The sequence below is a fragment of the Haliotis asinina genome, chromosome 12 (assembly GCF_037392515.1).
Source record: "Haliotis asinina isolate JCU_RB_2024 chromosome 12, JCU_Hal_asi_v2, whole genome shotgun sequence".
NCBI lineage: Eukaryota > Metazoa > Mollusca > Gastropoda > Lepetellida > Haliotidae > Haliotis > Haliotis asinina.
Genome location: NC_090291.1, coordinates 29955629 through 29982999, shown reverse-complemented (window position 1 = coordinate 29982999; position 27371 = coordinate 29955629). Strand labels below are relative to the sequence as shown.

At 37.0% G+C, this 27371-nt stretch overlaps 1 protein-coding gene across 1 annotated transcript; it reads left to right on the top strand.

The window, feature by feature from the left end:
* The first annotated feature begins 5824 nt into the window (after positions 1-5824).
* On the top strand, positions 5825-26133 carry LOC137257824 (solute carrier family 12 member 6-like). Its single transcript, XM_067795289.1, has 24 exons — positions 5825-5966; positions 6523-6599; positions 6988-7098; positions 7628-7774; positions 8508-8693; positions 10857-11083; positions 11434-11642; positions 12341-12481; positions 13291-13389; positions 13747-13804; positions 14720-14838; positions 15610-16003; positions 16400-16504; positions 17129-17217; positions 18231-18310; positions 18427-18515; positions 19169-19275; positions 19965-20081; positions 20590-20679; positions 21552-21643; positions 21939-22034; positions 22307-22512; positions 24853-24986; positions 25804-26133. The coding sequence occupies exons 1-24, from the start codon at positions 5825-5827 to the stop codon at positions 25893-25895; spliced, it is 3207 nt and encodes a 1068-aa protein (XP_067651390.1). The 3' UTR covers positions 25896-26133.
* Positions 26134-27371: the final 1238 nt, after the last annotated feature.

The following is a 27371-nucleotide window of genomic DNA, read 5'->3' as shown; positions in this document are numbered from 1 at the left end:
ATGTAAGCTTAAATTGTTTATACATACATGATACGTGCACTGTGTTTGTTTCGCTAGAGGGGAGGTATCATCGATAAGGGTATTAGTTCCTATTAAAAACCAAGATGTTCTGATAAGTTGTGATATAGTCATTTCATGTCACGGGCTGTTTTAAATCACGAGTAGAGTTTTATGGATGCTAAATTCTTTATTATGAGGTTGACATCCATAAATAGCTTTCCTTACTATATCACACCTAAATATGCCATTCGAAGTTTCTGTTTTACATAGCAGGTACGTGTTGCTACAATATAAGACATAAACAAAATACGTTACTGAAACGAGCTTGCGACTAGCAAGCGTGACGAACCGGTAAACACCAAGACAGTAGCCCAGTCACACATAGATATGATTACAGTGTTATCGAAATATGGTCAGGGGAGTGTTACGGTGTTATTATCTCTCCAACAAAATTGGCATGGGGGTTCAGTGTAGCTGTTGTATATAAAGCAATATACCCCGAGGCATCTATTGTCTGTGAGTATATATCCACTGCAAGAACAATGGCTACTGTACAAGAGAGGGATTTGTTGCAGGCAGTTCATCGTTATACGTTGAGATATAGCTGCATGGGTGATCAGCCATTAAAGCGTGCAAGATTACATAGGCCAATATACCATCTTGGGAATCAGTGTTGCAAATCTGTAGACCTGAATATTATAAAGCGATTGTTTTAATCTCTTGGAGGCACTGATTATCATAATACCATACGCAGGAATGTCTGCAAGTTTTTATTTGTTTCATACTGGTAAATTACGTTTCGGTACTGTGCGTTTAAGAAGGGGCAAATGAATTTTTAGTGACATTAATGTTCAATAATATTAAAGTTGATTCTGAAGTGGAGTAAGCATCAAGAACTTGTGGGTTGTTTTATATGTCTTATAAATTATTATAATTTGAAGTATGTTGAGTTTAATTCCAAACACGAATTTATCCACAAGATTTTGCCTCTTGTTCTTAATGCTCTACAGTACTCTGAATAAAGATCCTTGAAACGATCAACACCGGATTCAGAGAAAAACATTCCGAGTTCTTGTTTTATGTTGTCAAGATTTTTAAAATAAAAATAAACAACAAATTGTTCGTGGCATACAATACCGAAAAACAAAACAAGAAGTTTTCACGGCCTAGAGAGTTGTGCTGCTGATTGATTAGCAGTAGTACTACTGAAAATAAGAACGTCCTCAACCTATCTGAAAATCTCAGTACTTCCATGGCATTGGGCTTTCAAACAATGCACCTGTTGAGTGGAGTAGATGCGTGTGTGTAGTGCACGCAGATTCCATTCATCGTGACCGGGTACTCAAGTGTGATCCTAGGCAGATTATGTCAGTTAAAGAGCACCCGTAAAACAGTAATAAACGAGTACCCGTAAAACAGTAATAAACGAGTACCCATATTGGTGTGTATGGAATCTAAAAATTCCTTCATAGATTGTAAACAAAGGTGAAAAAGGAAGACGATATATTTATTACTTCCGTTTGAAGTCTGTTGTGATTTAAAACTAAATAGTTACAAGACTTATTCCATCTATGCATTTCTCTCTTTGTGGGTTGCATTTAAAGGAGTGTTATATTTGCCGGTTATGAACTGGCCAATTATCTGTATTCACCAGTCAACAAATCTGCAATCATCTACCTAGTTCACATGTCTGACACAAGCTGGGACGGTGGGTACAGTGTGCAGTAGCGAGAAGACAAGTCTGTGAACACATAACTCCTAATATGGAACATCATGTCTTCTGAAGGGAAAGACTGCTGCACAGCAGTACCCGGATGTTGTGACAATACATTTCATGATATAAATGAATAAACGCCAATATGGAAGTGGCTGTACCTCTTGTTGATTCGGGTGAGTAACTGTTGGTTACGAAACATTACTTCGTGCGTGAGTAGGTCTTGTTTGAGATGTTGACGTGTGTTTGTTGTCTGGTTATTTGGGTTGTTACATATAACAAGGAGATACAATTTGTTTTATGAATTAGAGCATAGTCATATCAAGTAAGTTGATGTTTTAATTGACGAATTCAGATTTAATTCCATGCGTAGTTTTGTATGATCTTGACTTTTGTTTCCTGTTTTGAATTGCTGTTTAGTTGGTTACATGTAACAAGGTGATAAATTGACAACCGCAATGTATTATGAATTAAAACATTTCTGTTAAGCAGGTTGAGATTTTCACTGATGAATCAGATGTTATTTCCCCATATAGTTTTGCATTACTTATATCTATAGACCAATGTATAAAGTGATCTCTCAGTTGAACTCACAACATGTAAATCAGAAGAAAAACATTCTCATAAAATGAGTAGTTGGACATATAAACCATACATATAAATATGTTTTTATTATGAATTTATTTCTGTAAAATATGTATATTTCAGTTGTTAGTCTACAAAATACGTTTATGCGCTACTTTGTCATAGGATTTTCTGGTCCAACGGTCCCTTGATTGTCTAGTTTGTTTACAGACAGCCGTTGCATAGCAAGAGTATCGCCGTGTGGTGTTAAGCAACAAATGCTTACATGAGTTTATGCAAATTGTTGCGTAGTATGTGCTACCGTGGGACAGTGCATGTTTACCCTTTCCGCAAACACCCTGTTTCATCATCGTGTTTCAGTGATCCAGGCATACAATAATCACAATTATTTAGCCTTTTACACCAAATGGGATCTCTTTCCATGGATGAATGGAATTGGTTGTTTTCTTCCGGTGACGTATATTCATTATCTTAGGCACCGATTTAAATGTCATCGACCATCATGTATTGTCATTATTAATATATTTTTTGTCATTGATAAAGGTATTTTGAGTGTTATTACCTCGTCTTATCATGCCTTGCATATTTCGAAGACCAAACTACCTTCTATAACTACATGTCTCCCATGCTGTAAATTCTTGGCGTTTAAAGTCGCCTTCAGCCACAGAAAGAGCCAACCATTCGGCACCTGTACCTGCCACTATATGAGCCTACATGTGTGTATGTATATACACACGGTGATTATCCAACCGTGCCTTTAAATTGTAAACTGAAATATGACACGTTCTGGAAATTGGCAGTTGTGAGGCACTATTCCTGAGTCGGTATGGGGTTCTATATCCCTGTACATCGGCATTGTTTAAGGTGGCTTTCTGCAGCGGCCCGCTTCTTGCTTGGGTGGACCCATAGTTTAGGGCAATGGTTGCAGTACAGGACTGTCTGTCATGGTCTGTTGTCTGGATATTAACTTGATCTGTATGTCAGAATTGCTAGCTGACTGCTCCTCGTGCATCGGAGACAAACATTTACATTTTGGTGTCGAGTCTGTTCTCCCTAACGTCTTCTCCCTGTGTTAATTTGTGTGTGTGTGTGTGTGTGTGTGCGCGCGTGTGTGTTTGCGTGGATGTGTGGTGGAGGCTTCGCTGGACACCCAACAAGATGGTGGCAGTTGAAGTAAACCTGAGACAATTGTTTGAGACAGTTTGTTCGTTGTATTTCCTACAATATATTCAATAACAAATCTTCTGCAAATCGTCTACATGGACGATGCCCATGGTACAGACTTCATTTAAACCTGTTTTGTTGAAGGCTGATTTGAGTCACTGCGTGATGGGTTAGATTGATCCTTTGGTCATTCTGACCCGACAGTGTGGATCGTTGTTCGTATTATCAACTACTGGTTTGCCTGGTCTAGATCGCTGCGGTGTAGATATTAAATGTTAAAACACTATTGTTATTCTCACTCGGTGATTATCTAGTCATTATTCGCGTGATTATGAACAACCATTTACAATACAAATTTTGAGGTAGGTTTACGTTGCTCAGTCTGATAATCCGCAAGCAGCTGTTTTGTATGTTTACAGCAATATCCTCACATTTGCAAATGATTTTGAAACTATTCCAAATACGCTCTGGTGTGCTCTGTGTATGAATAGCATATGAGGTGACCATAATATACTGTTTAGCATTAGTTCGTGGTTAGAATAAGCCACTAGCCCTGGACTGGCGGTCCAGCTTGCTCAAGCTGTCCATACTCCACATTTTGTGGCTGCTTTGTATGAAACAATGCACTCTTATACGTGCCTACTCTAACAGAGACAGTGGCTGTGAAGTTACTTCGTCTACATCCCACAAGCCACAAATCCAGCATAGTTAAAAAGCTTTGTGGCGGAGAGTAGGTGCATGGGTGGGCATACACAGCGCCTTGGCTGTGTCCAGCCCCACACCGAATATGTGTAACAAATAGTGTATCATTAGCCTCAAACTAAGGCAGGCAATTAGGACATTAGTATGTCCTCGATATGTAAGATCTCTCTGGTCAGTGTGTTGGTGGGGTAGCCCTGTGGTTAAGCGAAAAGTCTGGTTCGATTTCCCACATGGGTACAGCAGAGCTGAACGTTGGCGATAACAGCAGTTGGCGATAACAGCAGTTGGCGATAACAGCAGTCTTCTCGCATCTGATTCAGACATTCGACTGGTTCATATAATGCACAAAAACTAACCGGTGAGCAATGCACTGCAGTTTGGTCACAGCAAACACAGATTGAAAGGTTTCAACAACTATGGTAATCACTCAAACAGACCCAGAAGCAAATATATCCAAGGAAGCCCACGCAACTGTCTAGAAAATGTGGCAAGTCGAGATTTCCACAGACTTCAGGGCTCCTTTTCATTATATTTTATTTTGTTACTATGAGATGGGTTTTTTCTGTAAAATATGCTCATTTCAGAGACTAGCTGTTACGACTAGCTGAACTGTGGTTAACACGGTAAATGTACTTCGCAATCTGTTTGACCTCTGGAATCTTGGCATCTTACGTTGAGATAGGTCTGCTCTTTCTGTTTTCTGCAGAAATCCTTTCTTCCCATGTCAGAATGGAATCCAGTGTGTATTTATACCGGCACCTGTTCCAGGCGGGAGTGTGAACGCGTATTACTTCAATACACCTATTCAGTTGGGTTGACATATAATTGAGGAACTGACAGTGAGATAGGAAAACAAACATCGACCTGATATATTCCTAACATTTACCATAGTTCCAAAGTTGTAAGTGCCCATGATTCATGAAGACGGAGGATATATCAACTTTCTTGTACTTGTACTACTTTCTTGTACCCGTTTGAAATTATTTTGACATCTGTAATCTTTTCCAAAAGCAAAATGTTAGGTAACCTTTGGGCTTTTGAAAACATTCAGAATCATTCAGATTTTTTAAACGTTACTTTAAAAATAAATAAATTAAATAAATAAATAAATAAGTTATGATTCCATGTTTGTTTGTTGTTGTTGTTTTTATCAAATAGGCTTATAATTTATGACTTGGACTGAACGAGTTATTTTTCTGTCTGAGGTACAAAACACATGGTCCGAGAAGTTCCGATTGCGTTTCCTTTCGATAACGTTCGCCAGACTTAGCATTCCGAGAACATTCGGAACAGACCACAGACATCGAATGTTGTTAGAAACTAGACTACATACATCTATTTATGATGTTCGTTTGATGTAGTATCGTTCGTAATTCTTCGGACTGGAATCTTGCCGCAATTTGGATTCTTTTTTAAAAGTCGAATGTGTTAGGTCTAGTGTTCCACTGACTCAACACATGTAAACACTTAGTTGTGCAAGGCATCGCAACGCAAAGCAGGAGCAGACGTGATTGTTCATTCATCCTTCGTGTAGTGATTCTGTGGTCTTTGGAAGCGATGGATTAATTAAATTCTGTATGCGAAGGTTCTCGTTTGGAAATATGAAAGGTTACCAGGGCTTTAAATGATACGGTTCTCGTTCCCTTCAAATGAGAAGTTATGCCAGGGACGCGTTTCAAAGTTACCAAGTCTGACTATGGTGTAACAAGGGAAGACGCAGCTAAAGATAACAGACCCGAACACACCGATATAGACACTATTGAGATTAACCTGGATGATGTGGATGGATGTATCAATACAGGTAGGGTAATAGTGTTAATAGCTGACATACCATCACTTGTTGTATATCATAATCAGATCGACAAGCGCAACGTGCATGTGTAATGTCTAAATACGATACACAGGATTCAATGTTCAGTCTAGACTTACTGAATGGTTGTGTACAACATAAAAAGTTCTTTTATGCAGTTTATGTTCCCAAATAGAGTAGCGGACATTTTGTAGCTATATTACAACAGTTTTCTTCTTTGTATCAAAGAAATATTCTTGCTGAAACGTAGACTTTGCCAAGGAAGAATCTGAGCAGAACTTGGGACAAGCATTTATCCTGTTAAGGCGTCTGATTAGGATCTGTCTGTCACATGTTACAGGTTTCTGTCAGAAAACATGAACAGGATAACTTATACCTTTCATACTGCTTTTGCCCATGTGTTGGGCATAGTGTGGGCATAAGTATGACTGCTTGTTCATGCAGGATAGTTACATGATCTTTCTGCGTGTCATCTATGGCATTGTGAAGTTCACGAAAGCTGTAAGCTGAAGTGTAAGAGTTTGATTTTTATGAGTTGTATTTGCAGCTTCAGATGGAACTAACAAAACGCCTGAAAATGGTGTACAGGAGAATGGGGAACCAGGTCAGATGGCCCTATATGAAGTAAGTAGTTCCACATGACTATCAGTCAGCAATCATGTACTATTTTATGTAAGTTATTAAGTGTTAGATCTGTGCTAGTTTTGCTGAAATCTGATCATGGTCCAGAGAGAAAGCACATAAAATATCTATTGGTCCTGTTACTTAGATCTATACTAGATGCTGTGGTGCTTGCCAGAAAGAATTTTAAAGGTACATCAATTACTTCATTTATGATTGTGCTCTTGGAACGAAAAACAATTTGTCTTCAAGTTATGTGTTATGAATTCTTAGACGGTTTTTCAGTTCAATTCAAATGTGAGAACTAATGAATAATAACTAATAGACACTAGTCCAAAGTGGATAATGTTTCACAGGAGACAGATTCTAACATTTCACTAATTCATCTCAGGACAATATCAAGAAGAAAGGTCGCTTGTCTCATCTCTTAAGTGGAATAGCCCACTATCAGGCTGGGATAGCACCTGTACCAGATGAAGAAATTGGCTCCAAACAAACAAAGGCCAGTATGTCTTTGAAGAATTGTTTTCTTTTCCTGTACAACTGAGGAATTTGTGTAACATTTCATAAGTTATTTGATGAGCCAGTTGTTGAGTTGTCTGTTATGATTGATTTGATTATCTTACACTTATAACAGTTTACAACTTGACATACCATAGCATTTTTTGTGTGTCCTATCTTTAAACTCGGCAGGAATGATCGTGTGATACTCATGGATCTTACGGATGCCAATTAGGATCTCATATAGAGGCTTTTTGTTTTTGCTTATTCAATTTACAAAGTATTTAAGATGTAGAAATATCTCTGCAGATATTCCAAAAGTCTGAACTGTGATAGCTCAGGCTAATATGCATATTCATGATAATTGTATAGAACTCAGTCCAAACATTATGATTCACCATATCAGTTATTTGCTCATTCATATTCTACACACAACCAGGTGCAATACAAAGCTAAGAGAATATTGAAATAGACTGACATTTATCATGATATCAGCTAGCTGTTGTTCTGAGCTTTTCTGTTCTTTTCAGAAAGCCAACCTTGGCACTATTCTTGGAGTTTACCTGCCCTGCATACAGAACATATTTGGTGTGATCTACTTTGTGAGGTTATCATGGATAGTGGGCACGGCCGGGGCTCTCGAGGCATTCAGCATCGTCTTCATCTGTTCTTCAGTGGTGAGAAATATGTTATTGCCAGCAAATGATGAAGGGTTGATTCCTAGAAGGGAACACAACCTGAAAATAAAGACTACCTTTCTGGGTTTTCTGATAGTATGAAAGTAGGACCCAAGGGAACCCAGATTGTTAATTCTAATTAGGGTCCTTGGAAGCAATATGAGAGTCCTTTATGGTAATAAATATTTGTAGAAAGTTTTAATTGTAATGTTTAGAACATTACTTGGCTTTTCCGCCTATATCATATTTGTGAAGAGTGCATATGAGCAGTCTCTGTATTTGGCATTTGTTCAAAGTCAGTTCCAGTAAATTATATCTGGCTGAACTAGACCAGTGGTTAGTCAGGAAACAAAACAGCATTGTTGTGTGCACAGCTTTTTAGGTAATGGGTCATCTGCATGATGGAAGTGTGGATTTTCATTCAGTCTGATAGATTTGTCTTTTTCAACCCCTCAATGCACTGATTTGTAGATACAGTTGATTATATTGATAATTAAGCCTTTTGTTTTATGCTCTAGTATTCCAGTAATATCAAGGCAGTCTTGTAAAATATGGAAAACGGAATGAAGTATTGCTCTTCTGGGAAGACAATGATGTTTTAAGACATTTACAAGCTGTATCTTCCATGTGCATTTTTGTATATGAAAGGGGTGGGGTGGTGAGGCGATTGAGTGTGTGCGTATTATAAACAGAAATGTTCCACAAGATTGTGTCTCATATATTTGTGTTGCAGAGCTTGCTGACATCATTTTCTATGAGTGCCATTGCCACCAATGGAGTAGTGACAGGTGGAGGATCCTATTTCATGATATCAAGGTCCCTGGGACCAGAGTTCGGTGGGGCAGTGGGAATTCTCTTCTATCTAGGCCTCTCGGTCTCAGTAGCCATGTACTTTATTGGATCAATAGAGATTCTTCTGGTCAGTGGAAAGTTTTGTTATGTTGTAAATTACCATAGAGACTAGACACAATTTGAAATTGTGTACTATTTGAATGTTCATTAGGGTTAAATATTAAAGAATATTATTACTAGTCTGTTATCACTGATTATGAATGAACAAACATTGATGAAAGAAGTCTGTTGGGTTCTGAAAGGGGACTGCTGTGATTCATTAGTCAGGTAATACATTTGCAAAATTAATTGTATGTCCGAAAAATATACCATTGTACACATTTATATCAATCTCTAAACACCATGGACCCACACCCCACACAACACCTGACTACACAATACAGTCCAATACATACAGTCACTGATCCCCACATTGTGAATACAGTGGTAGAAACTAACAGGGTTTCAAATTGTATTTTTAAAGCCACTTGCGACAAAGTAACATGTCCTGACTAATATTGCACTTGCTATGATTTTATTGACATGATCATGATGATGTAATTATGAAAGAAAAAATCAACATGGTTTTGATGTTTATGTTTCCTAGACCATTTATTGAGAAGTGATAAATAGCAAAACTGAAAGATAACTAAAATTTAATAGCTTTATTTTGAGCAGACTTGAAATGAAATCCAAGTTTTGTATTTGCAGTATAAAACTGTAAGTGGAAATCATCTAGTAGCCCATGGACAAGTACGATATAATTATTTGATTGCCTGAAATGAAAACTGACTTGTCCAGGGTGTCAGGTGATGGGATTTTTTAACCCCTGACTAAGTTTACTTGTTCGTCCATACAACTTCCAATTTTTGTTCAAGTTTAAAGTACAAAAGTTTTCAGTTTGGGTGAACTTTCAAGAATTTAGGGCCCTATGATCATGATGATTGATTTTTCAAGTTTACTTATCATGGGACGATGAGTAAAGTGTCCCAAACCATGATCTCCCTAGAAATAATTCTAAAAACACCATTAAACCTGTCACGTTAGCACACATTGTCTGTTGTGTACAGGTAATAGTTAAGCATTTTCTTATGATGACAGGACTTTGCTTCTATATTGTAGTGTATATTACATGTGGATCTGGGAAAACGGTGCTTCCAACTGAATATTCATATTCTGGAACCACCTCTGTATATGATTATAATTTCATAAATATCTTCTTAATTGCCTGAACTAGTGTGGTGTAAGAAAACACTGTCTTTCATAATTTCCAATCAACTCATTTACCCATAATATCTACTCATATAGTGACTTATATAGATATTGTGCCAAGATCCTGGCATATTCTTCCTCTGTACATGAATGTAATCCTAACACCGGCCAGGTGTAATGGTTGTTGTGATAAGGAGTAGCATATGCTATGTCGTGGAGGTAAAGGCTTCATGATGTTACATGGAAATGTCAAGGTAGCTGCTGCTCCTGATGAGGAGGCAATAGACTTGAACAAGAGCTGCATGTACAAGGGCCTCTATTATAAATAGATTCCAAGGCCATAGTATATAACTGTATTATGATGTAGGGGTCATGATATTTTGAAATAGTATGATTGTTGTTGATTCAAGTGTCCCTCAGCAATGTTTCAACTTTGTGATGATGACATGTAGGTAATGGATTCAGAATGAGACAATCTATGCTATCAAGTTACAATGACCAAGTTACCAAGCTTGACCACATAATCTTTTAAGTTGTTTAACAAGCATACATTGACTGGGATCTGTATTGAAATCTAACATCCAAGTGGTCGGGGGTATTATCAACTATTATGTAAACACATGTTTGGTGAACAATTTTAAGACCTTTCCAGCATAGTTTTTTATTTTTTGGGTGTTATGTTGAATATGCTTAACATTGATTCATAGTTGATTCCTTTGGAAAAATCAAACCTTGAAATGATATTTCATTTAAAAAATATTAATTATGAATGCATAGTATTTGTAAAATATAAGGTAGAGTTGCTCATGAAAGATACTTCCACACCTCGTTCAACTCCATCAATGATTTTATTGTGCAAAGTCTATTTCCTGGTGTTCCTTGACATAGTTTTGGTGAAAACAGTGTCTAACTATATTTATATTCACTCATTCCCCTGCTAACCTTCAGTATAGTTTTAAAATAGATCCTTAACCATAACTGTTTGATAAAGTTCATACAGAAAGTATATGACATATGTAAATGTGATTGTTATTTTCAGACATATCTGGCCCCAGAGATTGCCATATTTACAGGGGGCACAGAAGCAGACATGTACAATAACTTCCGGGTGTATGGAACAATCCTGCTGTTGATTATTGCCCTTGTGGTGTTGGTTGGAGTGAGGTTTGTCACCAAGGTGTCATCGTTGACTCTAGCCTTCGTTATTGTGTCTGTTATCTGCATATACATCGGGATCTTTGTATCAAATGCTGATAACAGTATCAGGTATGTCTCAAGCTTTGGATATTGTTGGTTCCTATTTCATCCAGATCAGTAAAAACATTAATGAATTTTAAACTATTGATATTCATAAAAATACAGCTAAACCTGCATATTTCTTTATTGTCATGTAAATCAAGATATAAACAACAGATCCTCTTGATCTAAGTATTATGTGCCTGTTTTATACAATGTTATGATTGCCAACAGGAGTTTCATGGTGGAATTTATGATTACAATTGATTATTAATTGATTTTTGAGCTCTGATTATTGATTGATATTGTGAACGATAACCAGCTTGGGATATAATATTGCATACTGAGGTAAGACTCTATGACAGTCGTGTTTACTTCAGGGTGTGTATGCTGGGAGATCATATCCTGCCTTACAGTAAAGTGGTCATGAATGGCACCATGATGTGTATCAAGAATGAAACAGGACCACTATTCAACATGTTCTGTACAGAAGTCAACAGCTCCTACACCTCGTGTGATCCTTACTTCCTCAACAATGATGTCAGAGTGGTGCCAGGAATCCCAGGCATTACCAGTGGAGTTTTCATGGGTATTGTCACTTGTTGTTATTTGGGTAAGATTACAGAATACTGGATACCTTCCACCATCTCTCTTAGGGTTGGAGTAAGGTTTAGTGTTAGGGTTAGAGTAAGGTTTAGGGTTACCGTTAGTGTTGGGGGTTAGTGTGACGTGACTCTAAACAATATGGCTGGTAGGTATCCAGTATTCTGTAGGTGTACCATTATTTGCAAGTAATGGTTGAAATCATTTCTAGGGAAGTATAATATATCAGATTTTCAAAGTCATTTTATGACAAATATGTTCAAGAAGTAATTGTTTTAGGATTTTGATTATTTTTGTAATTGATTGTTTTCTTTCTTGAAATGTGAAAACCCTTATTGTATCATATTGAATGAATCAAATAATGTCACTAATGTAAACTGAAGTATTATTTCACTGATGTAGGAACATGTGTGACAAAGTTATCTGAAGTGCCAGCAATAACATTGCCAAGTTGTGTCTCTTAGGCCTGAAACCAGTAATTATGTTGTGGAATTAAGGTCTGACCTATATTTCTTGGCTTGTGCCACCATACCCATGCTCTTTGGATTCACTGAAGTTGTAATAACCTCAGACCCACATGACACCATGCCACGGTATACTGAAGTTCTGTGCAACATGGCATTAAACTTGATATCTGCCCTCACTCATGCTGGATAAAATCAGTGTTTGTTTTGTTTGTTTCAGATAACCTGTATTCCCATTACACTCAGGCAGGTGTCCACCCAGACAGCAGCACTGTAGCAAACAAGCAGAGAGGGGATATCACCACTGACATAGCCACCAGCTTCATGATCCTGTTGGCTATATACTTCCCTTCCATAACAGGTAGATACTTACAATAGCAGCTTTGTTGTAAATGTGTAAAAGGTTGCATACGTGTGTCTGTGATTGTTGTTCAATGCTGTACTCACCGTTATATGAATGATAGTGTCTAGACCAGACAGTTCAGTGTCTGATTCTGTGAGCAGTGCTTGATGTGGTCCGAATGGTTGCTAAATCATCAAGCCTGATCCTCTGTACATTAAAATGGCCTCTTACACCCAGGCAGGTGATATAGTTTTCCATGTTGTATTTAAACAACACTCACATCCCATTTCAAAAACCCAGGGCCTAGATTTTTTAAGCTCTCTTAGCGTGAAGACAGTTGTAAGTGCCATACATTAACATTAACTTACGACTATCTTAGCGCTAAGAGAACTTCGAAAATCTGGGCCCAGTAGTATAATAACTCTGAAACTGACATCAGATATTTCGTGGGAATTGGCATCACATATGTGGGGACTTAAACTCAGGTTTTCAGTGTGGCGAGCGAACTCTTTGACCAATTATGTTGAACCACTTTTCAAGAGCTGCACATTTGAGGAGAGATACAACATTTTGAAGAATAACTTTTCTATTGATTTTGAACTTGTACTTTTAATTGAAGTATACTGAAGAAATAAATAGAAAGGTCTTGTACTCAGCATTTTTAACTTTATCTTGATTTGCGTTTTCATTTTGGCTTAATTACCAATCTTCAAAGGTTTAACGATTTACAAATGATATGTGAAATGAAACTTTAATAACTGTCATTTTTTCTTATAATATATTTTTATGAGATAAATCTGTGAATGGAATCTTGTGGAATGTTTCAGGTTTTGAACAAGGTGCCAACTATTCAGGTGACTTAAAAGATCCCCAGAAGTCCATTCCAAAGGGAACACTATGGGCAGTTGGATCCACTTCACTGATTTGTATCCTTTCTGCAACTTAATATATAGTAGTACCAAGGAATTCTGATTGTCCTTACAGAGACATATTTGTACAAATAAGAACTAAATAACTAGTAAGTTGTTAGTTGGATTGTTTTCAAAGTTTGGCACCCTTCCTATGTCTAAAGGAGAGGTACATTGCAAGTCTTGATCATGATATGTTTTCAAGAATTACAGACTTACAAATTTGGTAAACAGTTTTTATGTCAATATAGCATGTTCTGCTTTTGTCAATATGATGAATTAAATTGATCCGTTATTGTTTTCAATATGATCATGGATATGTTTTAGAGCATTTATTTACATGAGTTTTTCATGGTCATTCTTAACATCTATAAGATCTGTCATCAGTTTTGTTCTTTGCTGCCTGTATAGAAGGACCACTCCTGAGGGACAAGTAAGTGGGTTTGCTTGCATCTTTAAAAAGGGAAAATCTCATTAATAGGATGGCAATAACTGCAGTGGATATCTTTCAGTTCATGAACAAGGATTCTTCCCTACAATTTCATACAGCAACCTGTTTCTGTTGGAAATTGAGACGCACCACAGATCATTATAGGATCCCCTCAAACGTTGGAGAATAGGATGCATAGAATATCAACAATGGCTGAGATGTAACAAGTAAACTGACCACAACACCAAGAAAAAAAGATGTTAACAGGAGTTCACATGATACTAAATCAGATCTGCGTATGTGCTTGTAACTTGTACAGCTTTAGAAAACAATAGGCATAGAAGATTAATATATCAAAGATACTGATGAAGTTATGAGGGTACTGTTTTAGATGGTAACGCAGACACTGTTTGCATATCCTGAGGAGAGAATCTGAACTGAGTTTATGAACATCAGTCAGTTTGTCAGTATGTGTCCAAGAGCACTTGACATGAGGATGCCTACTCTGGTGCTGAAAGTGCCAGTAATTACGCTTGAGAAGAGCATCAATGATTGCTTTGACTCTGTTGTGGTTTGTTTTGTTGTGTCTCACCATGCTCAGCAATATTCTTATGCTGCCCATTCGTTATCAAATCAGGACCAGACAAACCATTGATTGATCATATGAGTGTTGATGGATTGATAGTTTTGACTGAAATTGGTGGTAGTGCCCTTTTCCGGAGTAGAACTGATCAATGTTACTTCGCCAAAACATTTAACATAAATATAACTCATAGACATATTCATGAAGAATATTTTGAGATTGTGGAGACTATTGCTCACTTTGTCTTCTTGTTGCCTTGTGTGAGGCAGGTTGGTGGGGACCAATGACAACATAGATTCTCAGAGGGTTTGTATTAACATAAGTGTCTGTTGCAGGTTTGGTGAGAGTATAAATGGAGATCTGGTGATAGCACAGTTAGCTTGGCCAACAAGATGGGTGATCATCATTGGCTCTTTCCAGTCAACAGTAGGAGCAGGCCTACAAGCACTGACAGGTAGGTGGAGAGCTTAATCCCATTCAATAAATGGTCATAGTGATACAGCTGTCATTGATTGAGGAAATCTTTTTGTATGTACAACTTCTTTATTCAGGTAATGTGACATTTTGCTACACATTCTTGTATCATTGTCAAGCAGGTATGACCTGCATGAAAACGTTGTATCACCTTGAGAAAGAAGTTCTTAATCCGTAAAGTTTGTTCTCACCTGTCTCTCCTACTTCTGAAAACATGCCATTCAAAGAAGTTGTCATAAGTATTCACTAAAGTATGGTTGTATTATACTTTTTGTGTAATGGTCCCTTGATCATAGAGCTACTGCAATTAGCACATTGTCCAAGAACTATAAATATCTCAATCAGAATATGAAGCTGCTTACCCACATGTTGTGGAAATGTAACTATAAAACTCTACTTAAAGAGAAATTGTGTATATCATGTTTATTATCACCCAACCGGAAGTGCAGAGGGGAAATTGGAACAGAGTAATCCATCTGTTTGCTTGTTAATGGTTGCACATTTTCTTGAGGCATTACTCACTGATATTACTTAACAAGTTCACAAACGAAAAGGAAAATTGGTGTCTTAAATTTGTTTTTACAAAGTAAAGACCCATGCTGTATAAGTATTAACTTAGTGCTTATTACATGAAATGAGGACAACTTAATTAGAAACTATTGAAGTTACATGAAGGAAAGTTTCTATACAAATCATAAATGTTTGGAATTTAGTTATTATCACTTGCGTCATTATGATAACTTATTTCCAGGTGCTCCACGGCTGTTACAAGCTATAGCCAAAGACAATGTCATACCATTCCTGCATTTCTTCAGCCATACTACCAAAGGTGGTGAACCAATCCGGGGACTTATTCTCTCCACTCTCATAGCTGAATTGGGAATTCTTATTGCCAAACTGGACTATGTTGCTCCAATCGTAACTATGTTCTTCCTCATGTGCTATGGTTTTATCAACTTGGCATGTGCTCTTCAGACCTTACTTCGTCTCCCCCACTGGCGCCCTCGGTTCTGGTGCTACCACTGGAGTCTGTCCCTCATGGGGCTTGGTCTCTGCCTCAGTCTCATGTTTATATCCAGTTGGTACTATGCTCTCATTGCCATGGTGCTGGCATGTGCTGTCTACAAATATGTGGAATACAAGGGGTAGGTACTATATTGACTGTTTACATTGTTTTAACTTAGCACACATACTAATCCATAAGTTTGAATGCTTGACCTTTATTTTATCTCACAAATTTAAACCCATTTAGACCTATTTCAAGGTGTCAACCCGTATTTGTTACAATTTTACACCCGCAATTATGACAGTACAGTCTCTGAAAATAACTGTTTTTGAAAATTTTGATCTTTCTGTGGCCTAAAAGTCATTGATAGCTCTTTGTTTGCCAAAACGCTCAAGGTCTCTGATTATCAGTTTATTATGGAAACTTGCAGTAAAACAGTAAAGCTGTGATGATTGGTCAATAGACAGTTATATTTTGTTATAAGGTTGTTTATATCTGTACTGCACCGTGATTCAGTGGTTATTGTGTTGTACAGTGCTGAGAAGGAGTGGGGAGATGGTATGAGAGGCCTAGCTATGTCTGCAGCTCAGCATGCCCTTTTCAGGATGAAGGGATCTTCCAGTCACACCAAAAACTGGCGGTTAGTAGTACAAGCAGTGTCAAGGCCTCAAGGCCTCAAGGCCTCAAGGCCTCAATGCCTCAATGCCTCAATGGTTCTTTCAGTTGTCATGTTAAATGCGATCATTATATGTTATTGTTTGAAGTGTATGTTGTATATTTTGTAAGAAAACTAGTATCTTCGGCATAATTCTCTGAGTTTAAATATTCCCATGTAAGTCTATTTCAAGTGAACATAATGGTAAAAAGCCATCTGCACCACAGGTAGGATACCAGTGTCTACTAACAAGAGTTTAAGTCCACATTTATGCTAAAATCTAAGGATGGCAAGCGAAGCTGTGGAAAACTCAAAGCACTCATTGGTTGAATGGTTTGGCGAGTCCTGATCATTATAGAAATTAAGCATTATTCTTTTTTTTTTTTAATTTACTTTTAATGTACAGTTTTAATGTAACATAACTTTACTCATGAGACGAAATAATCAAATGTTGATCTAACTGTACTCCACAGTTGATAACCTGAACATGGACATAACAAGATGAGAACTCAGCGATTTGTCAGCTGCTTCATCTCAGACTCTGCTGAAGTGTTCACAACAATTAGTTCTCATTGTAGAGGATATCAATGATCACTGTTGATATTTCAGACCACAGCTTTTGCTCCTTGTCAAGCTAGATGAGGATTTCACACCTAAATCACCAAAGTTGATGACATTTGCATGTCAGCTGAAAGCAGGTATGTTTTTCCTTCATGAGAAATAGAGATACTTTTCATTGGTAAAATTGAGTGTAGTTTTATCAGACTGGTTCTTTAATAGTGATAGAGACCCATGCCAAAGGTATTTGTCACTTGACAAATTTGACAGGCAAATTTGAAATCATCCCTGCTCTGTGCATTTAGTTTCAGTTTTTCTCCAACCATTGTTTAACTAATGGCATCACATTTATCAACTTGTGTGTGGTTCCACGATACACAATACCATAGACTGCCATGTTAAAGGAGTTCGCAGCACTGTGCATATCATGATTAAATTGTTACCATTCAATAAATGAGCAGCGGAAAATTAAACAGAAATTATATGATTGTAGGTAATATGATTCCTCACAAATGTGCAAAATTTGACTTGGATCTTACGAAAATCAAATGTAAGGAAATCATTTACAAATACTACACTAAATTAACATGTAAGTCTATGGCAATGATGTCAAGTGACAAATACTTTAGCATAGGTGTGTAGCTAGGAGCACAGCAAAGGATGTTGAGGTCTCAAACTATTCTTATGTAAAACTATTTACCAGATGGAAAATCTGTTGACTATCCATTAGCAAAAGAAATGATACAACTTTCTAATTATCCCAAATTATTTTTGTTAATTCTTTCAGTACTATTCTGTTCTTAAATCAACTACATTGATATCAATATTGATTGGCATATTGTACACACAGATGGAAAGGATAATTGATGCCTGTACCTAACAGCAGTTGATAGTGACAGTTTTGTTAAAAGCTCCTTTGTGTGTGCACTGCTGTGGGGAGTGAAGGTCAGAGGACTCCAGTTGCTTGACTTCATGTATTGGTTGGTCAGACATGGTGATATCGGTCATAGTGTACCCCAGTGACATTGATTATTGAACGTAATATGGATCTGAGGATTGTCTGTCAAATGCTTGATTAATTCCAGGCTGTTGCTATATAGATTGCAACACTGAACAGCAAACAAACAGTCAGTTACAAAAACGATACTTTCAGGAAGAGGTCTAACAATGGTCAACAGTGTCCTGGAAGGAGAATATGCTGAACACGTTGATGATATCAAAACTGCCAGAAAGGTATGTAAGTGCCTTTTACAAATAACTTAATGACTTTCCAATAAAATCATTTATCATTATACAGAAGCAATATGTAAATGTATTTATGCTTCAGTGGATCTTGTACTTGCTTTCAGTCCCTGGATGAATGGATCGAGAAGAGCAAAATCCGAGGCTTCTCTGATGTAATCATGTCGCACACATTAGAAGAAGGCATTTGTCATGTGTAGGTGATCCTCCTTGCTGCAGTGTTTCGAATTGAGGGAGTCCTGCAAAAGGAAAACAATATCTCAGATGACAAAAGGAGCAAAAAGGCTGCATATCTCACCTTTAGTGCATGTACTTGCTAAAGCCGATCATCAAAGGTTATAATGAAATTAATGGGAAAAAATATTAATATCCCATTAAGCAAACCCCCTTATGCAAACTATTATTATCTTATAAGGTTGCATAAAAGAAATTAAATGTTTCTCAGGCACATGTTTTTTTCAAAAGTGACGTGGGTGGTAGGATTCTTTTTTTTTTCTTATTTTTGATAGAAAAAAAGTGACAAGAGAGGAACACAGTTTTATTTTTTCTCTCAGAAATACAGCTTGGAAAGGTTAACACGTGTTAGTGAGTTGTAGAATCTGTCACACTTGTTCTTACACACACTCATTCTTATAGTGGACAAATAGATGATTGGGATGCAGCCATGTCAAAAAAATGGTCATGTACACAAATAAAAGACACGCGCCAATGCCTGACGAACATTTCACGTGTTATATTTAGCCTAAAAATAAATAATTTGAAACAGTACACTTATGTTTTTTGTATATCTTGAAATTGAAATGCGTCTGTGTGATAAATGATCTTGACTGGTAAATCTGTATGTTGTAGGATCCAGAATGCAGGTCTTGGTGTCCTGCGTCACAACACAGTCATGTTGGCATGGCCAGACGAGTGGAGTGAGCAGAGACAGGAGAAAGGCTACAGAGTCTTCCTGGGTAGGTGAATTCTTAATGCTGATGAGTGATTGAGTGAGTTTAGTTTTACTCCGCTATAACCAATGCTATGGCAACATCAAAATGGATACACTAAACACATTGTACCTATGTAGGGAATCAGTCCTTGGTGATGGGGTCTCTGAAATGAACGCTTTACTGAAAAAAGGCTTCTTGTGAAAAAAATGAAATTTAATGAAAAGGAGCCTTGAGACTTTCTTAATTTGCCTGAGGCTGTGGAAATCTAGACTTGCCACACTTTCTAGACTTGCATGGGATTTCTTCGACACATTTGCTTCCTGGTCTGTATGACAGATCTAGACTACCCCACTGCCACATGTTGTGGACGAATGATGGGGCTAAGGCTAAGAAGCTGTATGAAAGAACCATTACCTTGTACATTGCAAAGAATGGTGGTCTTTGCTTTACATAGAAGTTGGAAAAACATCAAGGAAACTGGTGATCAATTTTGGCTGTTGGATGTCTACAGATGAAAAAAAAAAAGAAAGTGAGAATGAGAGTACATCATCAAAGCAGGTATCATAGCATGTACTTTTGTCCATTGTACACATATGCTTGAAGATATAGATCAGTGTCAGAAATCGTCTTGAGTAGTATACTTGTGAAGTTTATAATGTATTGCATGGTACTAACATTCTGGAAAACAACTAAAAAACATTCACTGTTTCCAGAGACCCTGAAGAACATAAATGCCTCAGAGTTATCACTGATGGTGCTGAAAGGCATCGACCACTTCCCTGAAAACTCTGACAGACTCAAAGGTACCTTGGACATATGGTGGATTGTACATATCCTTGTCATGTCACTTTGCATAGAATCAGGGATTATAGCAATTCAGCAAAGAGAAACAGCACACAAATGACACTTTCATATTGCACATATTCTAATATTTTCTTTTTTTTCATGTTAAAATGTATTTTAATGTATATTTTCTAATTAATTGTTACAAAATTTGAGCATTTTGAAATGCATTGAAGTCACGTACCAGGTTTGCGATCTCTTTGGTACTGCCATCATTTTGATATGTGACATTTTATGGATGGATATATGATGAGTGAGTGAGTATAGCTCATTGCCACTTTTTAGAAATTCTAAAGGAGCATCATTGCAGGGATCACCAGAAATGAGCTTTACATGTTGTGCTATGTGGGAAATTGAAGAGAATACTTTTAAAACTGGCTGCCCCACTGCCCCCTGTATAGATATATGGAAGGATGTTGACTAATGTGCATTTGAGTGTAGAATGATGATGAATATGTAGCTGTTGTGTATTGTCACTTCCTTAACCTATTCCACACGATGGTGGCCTGCTGATGTTACTTCCCTTTCTTCTGAAACAACATCGGACTTGGAGCAAATGTTCTATCAGGATCTTCACAGTTGCTCGTATCCTTTTGACATAGTAATTGAAATCAACTCTGCATACAGTGTATCTGCCTGTATCATCACCAGTATAATTATGCAGGAACCTTTGTTAAAAGATACTTATGTTGTGTACTTGACACTTGTTATGTTTCAAGCAAGTGCTTTTCCAGTATTGAAAAAAGTAAATCAGCAGAGATGTGTACATCTATTAGTGTATTGTAGTTGGTATGAGTTTTGGTCTGAAGCTACAAAAACATTTTACGAAAATTCATTAAAATTTGGATTTTTAAACAAAAACACATGTTTTGTTGATTAATACATTTTCACCAAAAAGAGACGAGACGAAATGTATTGGTGACAATTTGGAAATCGGCTGTTATGTATTCACTCTTGATTAGTGTCATATTATCTTTCTCAGAATCCATTATGATTTTAGGTATTTAGTTGACTACTAATTGGATGGTCAAACTACCAGTTTTTATGCTTGAAACTATTAATTGCAACACTTTGGGGTTGGCATCTCTGAATCAGTGTAAACATTGCCCCATAAGCTTTGGAAATAAATGTTCCTCCTGACTGTTGCAGGAATTTCTATGTATATGTGGTCAGAGTATTACTATATACCCATCATTCATTAATTCCACATTTGCTAAGACTGACCATTTCTGTGAGGATGGTACAATTCAGATTAAAAGAGTTATGGTCACAATCACCACAAGCTTATGCAAGTAATAGAACTTGCAAACACCTTAACTGTGGATCCCATCGTTTAGATTGCTGTCCAGAAATTAATTTTGTGTACCACAAGTTTACTTTATTCTGATAAGAAAAACAATGTCTTCTGTCCCTGAGAAGTGTGCAGAATCTTCAGTGGTTCCCTTAGCTTTGTCCAGAGCTTGAGGACAACAGTATCCAACTGAAGGAGGATCTCAAGAAATACCTTTACCATTTGAGGATTAATGCAGAAGTAGAAGTTGTTGAAATGGTACACATTGCCAAAACTGTTTCAGTTTGGTGAAATACATGACACTTCCTTGTAAACTGAAGAATAATGAAACGTGGGAAGATTTTATAATCCGTTAAATTATTATCATAAAAGTTTATGAAAAAGTCCAGCTTTTTCTTTGTAATTCTGCCACTCTGAGATGCTTGTAGTGACTCTAGAGCATTTTTGCATTAACTTTTTGAAGATTGATGCAGTGTGGTAAATGTGAATATAATATGAAAAGTGCATGAATTTTGAAATCTGTAGAATGAATTCTTATTCACTCTGTTTACAGTATGACAATGATATATCTGCATACATCTATGAAAGGACTCTACAGATGGAACAGAGGACCAAGATACTGCAGCAGATGAACTTGAAAAAGAAACATGTACGTTGGAGTAATATTCACCTATGAAGTGGTGCATTGGTCTGTTTGAGGAACACTACAACAGAGTGTTTTTCAGCCTGACAATAGATGATTATATAGGCAATGTTATTGCCTTAGTTAAGACAAAATGAGTTGAAATGATGCTTTCTTGGACAGACATCTTTGACCATGGAAATTGAACTGCTCCAGTCTTTCCTGGTGAAAATCTTTTGTGACTAAACAATTACTGACAAGATAATGGTGCTGATGACTTTAGTAAATTGTTGTTTTAGAGTTTGCAGGAGGCTCAGTCCATCATGGACAGGATTCATCGGGAAAGTAGCATTAAGCTTCCGACCGAACGGGTCCAGTTCAACCTGGAGTCTCGCAGCACCCTGTCTGTGGAGCCAGAAGAGAGGGTTCACTATACGTTCAGTGGAGGTAGCACCAGTGGATTGAGAAACCCCCGTGATGTTGAGTCAGATGAAGATGCCACACCGTATGTAGAGCATTTGACATATCTGTTCTAAGAAGATGATAACTGTTGTAGACATAGTTCAAAATTTCCTTCTCCAGGGTCAACTTTTTCGTATTTGACCGTGGCTGTTAATGCGAATCTAAAGAACAACCAAACCATCATAAACACTTTGTTTCTTTATTCTTCACAGCTTCACAAACAAAACTGTTTTGGCCAGCACTAGTTCACATGTACAACCGTAACCACAAAATTCACTATCAGCCCCACTTCTGTCATGCACAGTGGGAATAGATGACCTTACAATAAATGCCAATGAAAGCTAAGGACAAATGGGTTATTTACAGTTTGGATAATGAAAGACATTAAATCCTGAAAGTCAACCCATTGGAAAAGAACAAATCTTTGTATGCACTTTGTGTAATATTAGATGGTGACATTTTTATGCAGTAATCAAGCTTATGAAATTGACATACAATATGTGCAATGTATGTCTATTATATATAGTTATGGATATTATATTTATTTATATTTACTTAATTCCTTCATCAATCATTTGTCCTACTGGGATAGTTACCTGGATCTTTGAGAAGTATTTCGTCATATTTAGTCATAAGATGTTTAAATGATTATGCAACTGAGTGTATGAATATAATATTGAATTTACTTCTACCTCTGTAGTAAAGAAGTGGGACTTGTGCCTTTTACATATCTGTGACCATTCTTAATTTCTTTTATTTCCTGGAAGCAATTAGGACTTAGTCTCTGAAAGGGATGGATTCTGTTTCCAGAGAATAACTTAAAAACCTAACTATATGTATAAACAAAATTTAGCAGCAGTATATCAAACAGATCCTGAAGTGGTGCATTTTGCTTCTTGCAAGTATTTGGCATGTTTAGTTTTCTTATATCCATGAATACAATTTGGACTTGGTTTCAGAAGGAGTGGGTGGATTTCGTTTTCAGAGATTTTTCATCCTAAAGGGGAACTTGTATTAACCATGTGCTGAAGTGGTGCCTTTTGCTGTTTAGGATTTTTAAGAAAACGAATTTGTTTCCATCGTACAAAGTTTGACGCACACTCTTTAGACCATATCTGTAAAACTAATAGGTATTCTTTCATGAAACTCCAACATTAAGACCAAGTTGTTCACTGCTGCCTTTTGCTTTGAGGGATTTTAAAAATTTGTATTTATTTATTTGACAGCTGAATAACTACACTTGTTTACAGACTGACAAATTAGACAGAAATACTCTCATCTAGTTGGGCTTAAAGTAACTAGCAGATGATTTGTTCTTTCAAATTTGCGGGTTCTGTGGGGATTTTGTGATCTTCTGAATATTCTTTATTTCAATATGTAGCCACTCATATGTCAGACATATTGTTTTGGTTGATAGAGTCATCATAACCTCATGCTCATAGCAGTCCCTACAATTTTGTTGCAAGTTTGCATTACTTACAAGCTGTTGTCATGTAGCTGGAATAGAGATGAGTATTAAACACCTAACACACACACGCATCCATGCTCCTTAAAGGATTCATGAGTGGAACACCTAATTGTTGATGTATGTTCTCATATACTCATGGCTTGGTTACACATTTATGATGTTGTTGCTAATCCTATAAGGCTATATGAAAGGTACTTGATACTTGCATGTTGTTTCAGTGTTTGCACATAAACTCAGTGTTCGATATCAAGGCTCCAATATCATATTAAAGTCATAATAGTGGTCTGCAATGAATCTACTAGGAGGCAAATGTGATATGTTTAATGACGACTGGATGCGATAACAAACCAGTTTATGTGTTATTCAATAAATTCAGTGAAACAATAACAAAATAATCAGTTGACATGTTAGGACCTACATGCATGTGATGTTCCACATTCAGTTGTGCAGTCATGTATCACATAACATTCAGACAAGGGCCACCTGTGGCCAAGTTATTTGTACTTGCCAGAAACCTATGATTATGATTTCAAATCCTGGTTCACCCCAACCATGTTTACAGGTTTGTCAGCACCACATGTGTGGCATTCACCCAAGTGGTACATAGCGCCCTGTATCACCAGTGTATGAAATAAGCTAAAACCCCGCCAGACATCAGGGCTGGTAACTTCAAAATGTAACCAGAACAAAATGGATTTAACCAAACAATCCAAAGGAAATTACTCAGATGTATGGAACATGTTGTCTAAAAATTTTTACCAAACCATTGAGCAGGCTAAGTTTAGACCATCCATTTGAAATCTGTCTCAGTCTCATACACTGGCATCACTTTTGAATATGTAACTTGAATACTTGGGGTGTTAAACCTTACTTATTCACTGACTCACTTATGACATTCATACATTACTGTTCCAGAGATTCCTGCAATGTCAAGAGGATGCACACAGCTGTCAGTCTCAACAAGCATATCAAGGATAAATCCAGAGATGCGCAACTTGTCATCCTCAACCTTCCCTCACCACCAACATCAGAGACCAGGCAGTCACACTGTATCCATTTACAACATTGTGAATAGGATTTATTATCAGTCTTGCCGTAGAGGCATATAGTGAGCTAGTGAACTTATTGCCTTGTAACAGCAAAGTAAATAGGTGAGTTAATTTAGTTTTATGCTGCACTCAGCAGTATTCCAGCCATATGGCAGAAGTCAAATAATCAGGGTCTGAACCAGACCATTCAGTGATGAATTATGCAACTGGGATACAATGACATGTCAACCAAGTCTGACCACCTGATCCCTTTTACGACAAGCATGAGTTACTGGAGATAAGTTCTAACGCTGATCTTCACAGGTGAATAGGATTATTATGCCTCATGGTGGAGAGGCATATTGGTAGCGAGTGAGCTATTCCAGCAATATCACATTATGGGACATCAGAATCGTTTTTCACATTTTGTACAATCATACAATCGTAATGTGGGGAACCAGGATTTTTGCATGACATGCAAACATTGTAACCACTATCAGTTGAATAGAGGCTTACTTCTTGTAAGCATGTCTTTATCATATCAAATTTTTCATCTCATTTTCAACACACCAACAATAATGATATCAGGGGTCACTCTGGAGCAAATGGTCACTGGGTGAAATCTCTTCCTCAATCTGAACAATGAGATTTTCAGAAGAAATTATGGATGTTTCTTTATTATTACATAGTATCAACATTCATTAGTAATGGGAATTTCTCCTGTTAAAATTTTAATGGGATATTTTGTATTTCGATGGGTAAAAGTCCCAAATTCCCTGCCCAAAGTGATCCCTGTGAAATATCCTTTTATGGATAATAAATCCTTAACCAGACTGAGACATGTCTTTCCTGGAGGCGCTGACTGAGGGGCTGGATCGAGTGTTGATGGTCCATGGAAGCGGCAGTGAGGTTATTACTATTTACTCCTAGGGGCAGCAAGAACTTGCAAGATGCATAGAGAAGACTAAACATCAGGAACTGTGATGTCTGATATCTGTGATCCAAAACTGTGATCAACCATCCTCAGTTGTCCAGCATATTTTGGCCCCATTCTGTTATTATATACACATAGAAATTGTCCTGGATGTTATGTCAACATCCCCACATGCCTCATCACCATTTCAAGGCATGATTCTGATGCAACAATGTTATTACTTGAGGTTGCACTGCTTCCAATTACTGTAGGTTTCATTTCCTCAAATCAAGCTCTGCAGCACATAATTTCTCTTACTTGCGAACTTGAAATGGACAACCAGCCTCAGTACTTATGAACATACATTCAGCATGGAGACTTGTTCATTTGAATTTAATTGATGCAGAAGAACTTTCAGATGCTCTTCTGAGTGGATGGATGGGGCTGGGCTTAGTCCAAGCTATATAGGTAGCTTTAGTACTACTATACTGGACAAAATATGTTTCGGATAATAGTATTTTGAAGATTGATATTTCATGAGAGTGTCAGTGAATAAGTAGATCATTGTCCATAATTTCAAAATTTACATATATCCCCAACTATTTTTATCCAGTATATTATTTGCTGCTTATTTCAATAATCAAATAACAGCGTAGAAATCTATTTATAGAGAGAAGTTAGAGTCAGATTAGGAAATATTCAGTGTGGTGGAGATATAATATGCTTGATAGCAAAAGATGGTGATTAACCATATTCCCAAATAATGTCTGGTACATATTGCCAGACTCTTAATTGCATGGTTGTTATTCCGTAACTATCAGGATGGGATTAAGGAGTAGAGAGTTACGGCAATTGCAGTGCTATGATCTGCTTTTTGTTGGGTGGAATATACATGTAAATGTAGCTTTTGATAAGTTTTCATCTGTTGACCATATTGAATAAAATGCTAGATTGACTGAGCTAAAACCACAAATTTGGAAATAGATTTTCACAGCAAATGGTCATCTTTGTAGTTAGGCTGTAGTCGTATAAATACTACTAATAATACTATTAATTTTGCAAGACAGTTGTTTTTTATAAAACAATAATTGACTGCTGTTGGTCATGTTTGCAAAAATGAGTTTGGTAACCAGTTTTACATCATAAGTGTATATCAGTGAATGGGGATATATGAATGGATGATTTATATCAATGTATAAAGTTAGGCTTTGAAATAAACCAACTCCCATAATTTGAGAGTATAATTCCTGTACATTGGTATTTAAGTTAAGGCAAACATGACAAATAGTATTCTTTCTGTGTTTGCCAATGATTGTATATATGTACAAATCAAAGCAATCGGCTCATATCAGTAACATCTGATTTTGTAAGAAAGTTGTCATCACTTTGAGTTTATCATTAAGATAAATATGTATGTTCCTGTCTCTTGATAAATGATGAATACGGGTCAGGTGAGGTGGCTAGAATAAAAATGTCTGTAAATGTTAATAGAC